General features: G+C 41.6%; 1 protein-coding gene across 2 annotated transcripts in view; it reads right to left on the reverse strand.

Annotated features, from left to right (window-relative positions):
• Nucleotides 1-8,346, reverse strand: part of LOC18425191 (uncharacterized) — a 27,736-nt gene extending 19,390 nt beyond the window's left edge. The window contains exons 1-2 of one of the 2 annotated variants that reach the window (XM_011630958.3): nt 7,636-8,346; nt 7,135-7,328 (exon numbers count right to left, since the gene is read on the reverse strand). In XM_011630958.3, coding sequence (XP_011629260.1) covers nt 7,135-7,328; nt 7,636-7,731 — 290 coding nt within the window. In that variant the 5' untranslated portion in view covers nt 7,732-8,346. The remainder of the gene's footprint in view (nt 1-7,134; nt 7,329-7,635) is intronic. The other variant, XM_011630959.3, reaches the window with a different exon arrangement.

The raw sequence follows: 8,346 nt of genomic DNA on the forward strand, positions 1-8,346 counted from the left end.
GATCCAAAATCCAATTCCTATGAACAATTGTCAAAAACATTTCAACTTATCGTATCCATATCATATTCCAACAAGAGCACCAGGTATCATCTTTTAGGTCCCATTTTGGACCACCAAACAACTTCACTAAGGGAGTTGATTTAGGCGAAGAAGAATAAATGTTTTTTTTACCATTTAAGAATAAATGTTTTTTTACCATTTAAGAATAAATGTTTTTTACCAGCAAAACAACTTCACCAAAGGGACTCGTCCCTAAATAGTGAAGCAGACCATGCAGCAACTTTTTTCGCTCCCAAATGGGCAGAAGAAAGAACAACACTATTTAATATAAAAATGGTCTGTACAAACAGAACCATTATTAATTATGATATTAACAAACTCAAAAAGTTAAAGGATGCCCATTATTACCATTATGATAAATGGTGTTCAATTATTCGTATATTGATATATATTCAAGCCATTTATTTTTTCTTTTTTATGAAAGGTTATGCAGTGTAACCCTCTTTTTCTTTAATAATTTAGTTTGACCAATTTTAACATTGCTCTAAGTGAAAAAAAAAATTTGCTTATCCCCAAAAAACTTTTTTTTCAAATATCATTCATAGTTTTGCCAATAAAGCTGCACGGTAAAGGATTTGTCATGTTTGTCAAGGGAAACTGGTTTAGCATCGGTAGAAAAATTTCCCTCAAACTAACTTCAAAGGAATTTGGAGAAAGAAAGAGAGAGAGCAAGAGGGGCACCACCCGGGAGGGGGGGGTGGGGGGGTGTGGGTAGAGTTTTATGGGCATTGATACTTGAGGCTGTGCATAAAGAAAGGATGACATGCCTCATATGAAAATACCATGGACATTAAGTTGATGGATGTGTTCCAGAAATAAAAACAATAGCATCAAGATCCAAAACCTGAGAAACAGGTGGAACAATTTGAAAATAAGGTTTGTGAAGCTCAACATTCATTTTAGCTCTATCAAAACTCCTAACCCATCCAGGATGGGAAGGCCCTTCAAGGTCAACAAAGGAACGTTACTGCTAGCTTTTGTGGGCTCTCCCAGAGCATACTGATCTGCTGAAGCAGAAGAGAAGCCCCTCCTAATTGGTTGAGTATGGTTTCTAATCATCTTTCTCGTTGCTTCCCAGAGGAAGGCGACTTGCCCAACACAGGTGGCTCCACTCAATTGGAGAAGGTTTCAGTGATCAGTGATGCAAGGAATGTCTCATTCCTGGGGATTCTCAGAGGGCTCAACATGACTGCTTACTGCTTAGCTAGAGAGAGGATGGATAGATATTTGGAACTCCATTATAATATCATACTGCATTTCCGATCGTATATATTTTTACAAATCCATATTTGTTCTTGTGTATTTGTTGCATACAATGTACTTACAGATTCTCTCAGAGCGGAGGTAGGCACACTTCAGGTTAGTCCCTCTCCTAAACATCCTAAAGGCCTTAGGGAACTTGCTAATCTTCACTCTTATATAAACTATGACACCCCTTCCCGCATACCTCACTTTATTCCTCTTTTAGCCTCCTCCTCTCATAGCCCCAAGAAGAGGAGCTCTAGAAGGAGTACCTCTCAACCCCCAAATCCTCCAAATGAAGATCCTTTGTTGGAATATTAGGGGGCTTGGAAGCTATGCAAAACGCAACGTTGTCTGATCCCTTGTGATGTGAGCCATAACCCCGGGTTTCTAACTCTCTTTGAAACAAAACTCCCTGCTCCTCAGCTTCCTTTGATTAGGGAAATTTGGGGCAAGAAGCCTTGTTCCTGGACCGCAAAGGACTCCTCTGGAGGCATTTGGGTCCTATGGAATCCAACCCTTTTTCAAGCTCTCTCCTACTCCATAAAAGAGTTCTCTGTCAACATTCTTTTCGATAGGATTTCTGATAATCTCTTGCTTAAAACCTCCTTCGTCTATGGGCCTTATTGTCCCACAAGATGTCTTGAGCTTTGGGTGAAAAGCTCTGGAGGACACATAACTGAGTTCATGAGAGCTCTCTCAAATTTTATTGAAAGTAACCCTCTCCTTGACATTCCTCTATCAGGTGCTTCCTACACTCGGTCCAACCATGCCAACACACCTATCATGACTAAAATTGAAAGGTTCCTAGTTTCCAATGAATGGGAAGCCTCTTTCCCTAGTACCCACTCTTCCGCCCTCTCCAAAATTACCTCTGATCACAAACCTATTATGTTAGATACTAACCCCATTTAGTAGGTTCAAACTCTTCTGGTTGGAGGAGCCTTCTTTCCCACATCTTGTTAGGAACTGGTGGTCATCCATTTCGGTCACAGGTTGAGCAGGCTTTAGACTCTCCAAAAACTTTCTTAAGGCATCTATTAAACAATGGAGTTGTAGTGCCCCAAGTAACTTTAGGCAACAGATTCAGACCTATTCGACCTAAATCCAATCCCTAGATTCCCTTGAAGAATCCAGAGATCTTTCTCCCCAAGAATCCTTGGGGCCTCGACCAAACACAACCTCTTTCTTCTCCTCAAACAAGAGGAATTGTACTGGTACCAGAGATCCAAGATCAAGTGGCTTAAACTTGGGGATAGGAACACTGCCTTCTTCCACAAAACTGGTAGGTCCAGGAGAAGAGGTAATGCTATTACTCTCATCTCTGTTGGGGACCGTTTCTTCACCCAACCTGCCATATTAACTAGATTTTCATTAGATATTTTAGGAATCTCTTCTCCATTCCCCAAGGGGCGTGACGGTAAAAGGCTCGGATAGCCAGCGCAAGAGCACGGGTTCGAGTCCTGAGAACTGCCACTTTTTGCATAAGCCAATGGTTAGGAACATTTCCAGCCCACCCCTCCCGGGACCCCGCTTAGGCGGGACCAGCACCGAGTTACGGCCCTTTTTTTCTTCTCCATTCCCCGTGGACCTAAATCCTCCTTAGGTAATCTCTCCTTTCTTACCCTTTCTCGGGAAGATGCATCATGGTTGGAAAGACAGTTCACTGAAGTTGAAATACATGGCGCAATCTTCCATCTTGCTAGGGATAAAGCCCTTGACCTCAATGGTTTCCCAATTGCTGTTTTTCCAAGACTTCTAGGATACCATGACCCCAGACCTTATCCCTTCTTTAATGAATTCTAAAATAGACGTCGCATAAACACAGCTTTAAATTGTAGTTTCATCTCCCTCATTCCTAAGTTTGAAGGGCCGAAAAAGTGAGAAACTTTCGCCCTATAAGTCTTCTTAATTCCTCCTTCAAGATCCACTCTAAGGTCCTCGTTACGAGACTTTAGAACGTGCTGCACTTTGTGATATCCCCAGAACAATCGGCATCCATTGCCAATAGGCAGATTCTTAACATACTTCTGGGAGTCCAGGGTTAGTCATCAAATTAGATTGGGAGAAAGCCTATGATTGGATGGATTGGGATATCCTTGATGAAATTCAGGCCGGTATTGGATATGATCTCAAATGGAGATCATGGATTAAGGCCTGCATCTCCAACCCCTCCTTCTCCATTATCATTAATGGATCCCCTACTGGCTTCTTTCAATCTTCTAAGGGGCTCCGCCAAGGAGACCCCCTTTCCCCCTTTCTATTCACTTTCCTAAAAGAGCCTTTCTCTAGATCTACCAGACTTGGGATCCTCACTGGATTCCGTATTTCCTCTAAACGCCCTGAAATCTCTCACCTCCTTTATGTTGATGACACCCTTATTTTTGTGGGGCTGATACCATCCAACTGGATAAGCTTTGGCTCTTTCCTTAGATGCTTTGAGATCTCCACTAGGATGAAAGTCAAATATGTCCAAAACAAAGATGCTAGGCGTTTGGGTCCAAGACCAGGATCTCGCATCACTCGCTGAGCAGTTAAGGTGTGCTATAGATCATTTTCCCTCCTTTTACTTGGGCATTCCCCTTTGCTTAAGAAACCTAGGAAAACTCTTTGGGACAAAATCATTGAGAAATTCTCGTGGAAGCTAGCCAATTGGAAAGGTAGATTCCTACCCCTTAGCAATAGTATTACCCTTATAAAAGCAACCTTAGCTAACATCCCTATCTTCCAAATGTCTCTCTTTAGGATCCCAATGTTTGTTGCTAATCGCCTTGGAAAAATTATGAGGGATTTCTTGTGGAATGGCGATTCTGAAGACGATAAATTCCACTTGGTTGCTTGGGATAAGATTTGTACCTCAAAAAACTAAGGGGACCTTGGTATCAAGAAATTGATCCACGTGAACTCTGCCCTCCTTAGCAAATGGTGGTGGATGGAAAATGGTGGTGGAGGTTCACTTGCCCATATCCTTTACTATGGAAAGAAGTCATTTGGGCTAAATATGGTCTTGGAGTTAACGGTTTGCTCCCTTCTTCGCCTTTGCATCATACCTCTAGTGCTTGGAAGTCCATCTCTCCTCTATCAGATCTGCTTATAGTGGTTTCATTGAATTTAGGATTAGGGAACAGGCACAGAGTTAGATTTTGGAAAGACATTTAGCTAGGGGATTATTCACTAGGACAGCTTTTCCCTCTCTTTTTCTCTTAGCTGCAAATCAAGATGCCACAGTTGCTAGCTATGTGAAGCGAAGGGGCTCATCATTGGTGTGGACCCCAATCTTTAGAGTCTGAAATTACCGATTTCAACCCCCTCCTCCTCTTGCTATCTCCTTTCTTCTCTCCCCTCTCTAGAGAAGGCTCCCTCATCTTGGGCCCCAACCAATATGGGACCTTTACGGTCTCCTCCTTCTACTCCTCGCAGTCCCCCATTTTGATCCATCCCCCATCCTCAACAAAATTTGGTTTAGTCCCACTTCCCTCAAAGTCCAAACTTTCACTTGGATCCTTACTCAAGGCAAGATGTTAACGCTTGAACAGCTTCAAACGCGTGGCTGAACCCTCTGCCTCCATGTAGAAGAAACTATCCCCCACCTTTTCCTCCACCCCGCCTCCCTTCCACAACTTTTCTATTTTCTTTTCTCCCCTCCTTTCCCAAAAAATGGTTGTAAACTGTAGCACATCTTAATTCTCACTCTTGTGGTCTATAAGGATAGAAAGGAACGCGAGAACCTTTGGCTGTATAGCTAGGCACTAGTCCCCTTTGTTTGACTCTATCTTGGCACTGATCTCCTTTGGGGTTAAAAATATCCCTGCTTAATCCATCCTTCCATTAGCTCATTACCCAGCCAACTGGGACACTCTTCTCTACCTCCTTGTCCCTCCTTTCCCCCATCCTAAGGCAGTGTGGATCCTTCCCCCACCAGGGGGTCCTCAAAATCAACTCTGATGGTTCCTCTATGGAATCCTGGCCCCTCTATATTTGGTGGCACTTCAGCCAATTCAGATGGGGCTTTCATCTCTTTCTCAGGGTCTTTGGGTATTCTAGACTCAACCACAATGGGAGCTACAGCTTTACTTGAAGGGCTCAAGAAAGCCACACAAGTTGAAGCACATTTCACAATCGTACAGGTTGAGGTAGATTCCAACAACATCAGCCTTTGGGACTCTAACCTCAAACAACCTCCTTGGTGCCTCTCATATGTTTTTTATCTCAGAGCCTTCTTGTGCAGCTCGCTACCACCCATCTCTTTCAAGCATATTCACCAGGAAGCTAACTCAATTGTAGATAATCTCACTAAGGAAGGTGCTCTCTTAGCCAGCATACTTAGCCTGGCTAACTCATGATGTCTTCCCCACCCCCCTTCTTCCTCTTCCCTCTTATCTATTTTCGGGGAAAAAAAAAAAAAGGAAAAAAAAAAAGAAGAAAAAAAAAGGAAAAATAATAATAAAAAGAAAAATTTTAAAAAGAAAAAAGAGAGAAGGGATATATTTCTGTAAATTCATTTTTTATCAGCCTTTTTAAACTCGCTCTCCCGTTTCTCCCGCCCTTTTCTTGCAAGTGTACCTTCCTTTTGTCTCCTTCTTTCCTCTACTTTTATTATTCTTCTACTCCTCTCTTCTTTCTCTTTCTCCTCTCCTAGCTCTTTTATTCTAGCCTCTCTTTTGCATTCCCTGCTCTTCTTCTCGCTCCCTTCCTCACTAATACCTTCGGTGTTTGCTAGTCTGGTGACAGCAAACCAGAAGTCTTTCCTCTCCCTAATCTTTCTAGGAAAATTGTTTCATGCGTCCTGGACTGCAAGACCACGTATGCGGTCCAAAAGGTGTAAAGCATCCATCTTAAAGATGGATGCAAGTAGGTGTTCCATCTAAAAACAATGGAAACTAACAGTCCAAATGTTTTCTTACTAGAATTATTATTCCTAGTTTTTAAAATTTACTTATTTTTTAATATTCATGATCTCCGTGTTAGAGATTACATGTTTTAAAAGCTAAGTCCAAAAATCCATCTCAAAAATAGATTTATTAATAGACCCGCATTTCTACATGCGAGCTTGGCCGCATAGAAACCAGGTCCATCTTTCTATTCTAACCTTCTTCCTGGACTTCTTTGCTCTCTTTCTCTATCTTTTCTTTCGCATGTACAATTGGTGACAACCGGTTTCGATTCTATGAGCCAAAGGAAGGGTTCCATAGAGAATTTTACGATCATGGTGCGAATAAGTGGGTACAACCTACCTAGCTAGAGTTTCATTCTTTCTTTTTCACTATCTATCATCTTCCTTATCTCTTCTCATCTTCTCTATTTTCTCTCCATCCTCTCTCCACCTACCTAGCTAGAGTTTCATTCTTTCTTTTTCACTATCTCTCTTCTTCCTTATCTCTTCTCATCTTCTCTATGTCCTCTCCATCCTCTCTCCTCTTCTCTTCCCTCTTCTCACGGGCTCCTCTCCTTATGGCTTCTTCCTTTTTTTTGTACTTAACCTCTTCTAGAATTCTGTTTAGATTGTTTCCCTATTTTTCTAGTTCTTTTCTTGTAATCTGAGTACCCAGCCCTTTTACCACACCTTGTGGTTTTTTGTACTCTTTTACTATTTATTAATATAAAGTCAACTTTCTCAAAAAAAAAAATCTCAAAATAAATGAATTAGCTTCAGTTAACAATCAAAAAGAGAAAAACTGTAAATTTTCCATCCGAAAAATGGCAGATAAAATATCGCAAAGAAAATAAGCAATTGCTAGTTAGGCCTTCATTACTATACATCCATAAAGCCATGCATACTGGTAACAGCCAATTATGCTTAAAGAAAGAAGTCGCACATGTCAAACAGCATACCATATTTCCTCTGAAAAGAGGATAAACCATGAGATATCAAGCAGAATGCTGCAAACCAAAAGAACAGCATAAGTTCTCCCAAGACTTTGGCTGCTACTCTCAATGGCCACAAGGGCAAAAAGTGCAACCGCCAAATTGATCAGCAAAACCCCAGTGTATAAGGCGCCAAGAGATCCTATCAAAGCACACCCAATCTAAAAAAACAGCCAAAAAACCATAATCAAAATCCAAGAAAACTAAAACCCATAATTCCAAAGCCAATAAATGAACCATAAAGAGAGAGAGAGAGAGAGAGAGAGAGAGAGAGAGAGAGATATCCAACTTGGTTGCAAAAGATCCAAACGCCAAATCAAATTTCTGAATTCCAAAACATTCATGGATAGTTCATAAAACCCAACAAATTTGGCAACAATAGAAACTCCCAAAAGAGAGCCACCACAAATTTCACATTCATGACCAGAATTAAGATGAAATCGATAGCAATTAGAAGGAAAATCTCACTTGAATGTGAATAAGGAAAACAGCACAGGCCTGAACTTTATCGTAATCACGATGCCACGAGCTAATCTGTGCCCATAATGGTGAAGAACAGGGCATTATATCTCGATACCCCGGTAGACAAAATCCCTTCACAAAAGTTGCCGGCTTGGTGAGCTTGGACTGCCGTGAAGACAGCGATTCAGAAACTGCATTGGTGGTGGGAAACAATGCCCTACAATTCAAAACTTTAGAGAGAGAATTGGGGAACCAGAGAAAGGGAATTCGTGGTAGGATGAGAGAGGTTATGCAACTGCATTGAAGCTTGTAAAAGTTAGAGAGAAAGAAAGAGAGCTGGAGGGTTTAAGAGGATAAGGTATGAATTAGGGGTTTTGGGTTTCATCAGATCCAGTGGAGGCCTTTTGCGGCCTCGCATATTAGCTGAGAGTGAGAGAGAGACGAAGGGAAGTAGAGAGAGAAATAAGAGAGAGAGAGACAGAGGCAAGACAGTAGAGAGAGAAATAAGAGAGAACGGAAAGGAGAGAGAGAGAGAGCAAGGAAAAGTAGAGAGAGAGAGAGCAAGGAAAAGTAGAGAGAGAAATAAGAGAGAGAAAATACACTTTTGGACTGTGGCGAGAGAGAGAAACGAAAGGCAGTTTTTGGAGCGTGGCAAAACGGAAAAGAGTTAATGTTTTCTGCAAAACGAACGTACGGCGGGAGAAACGCCCGAGTCTT

This window comes from Amborella trichopoda, chromosome 1, assembly GCF_054954075.1.
Source record: "Amborella trichopoda isolate Santa Cruz 75 chromosome 1, AtrichopodaSantaCruz75HAP2 v2.0, whole genome shotgun sequence".
NCBI lineage: Eukaryota > Viridiplantae > Streptophyta > Magnoliopsida > Amborellales > Amborellaceae > Amborella > Amborella trichopoda.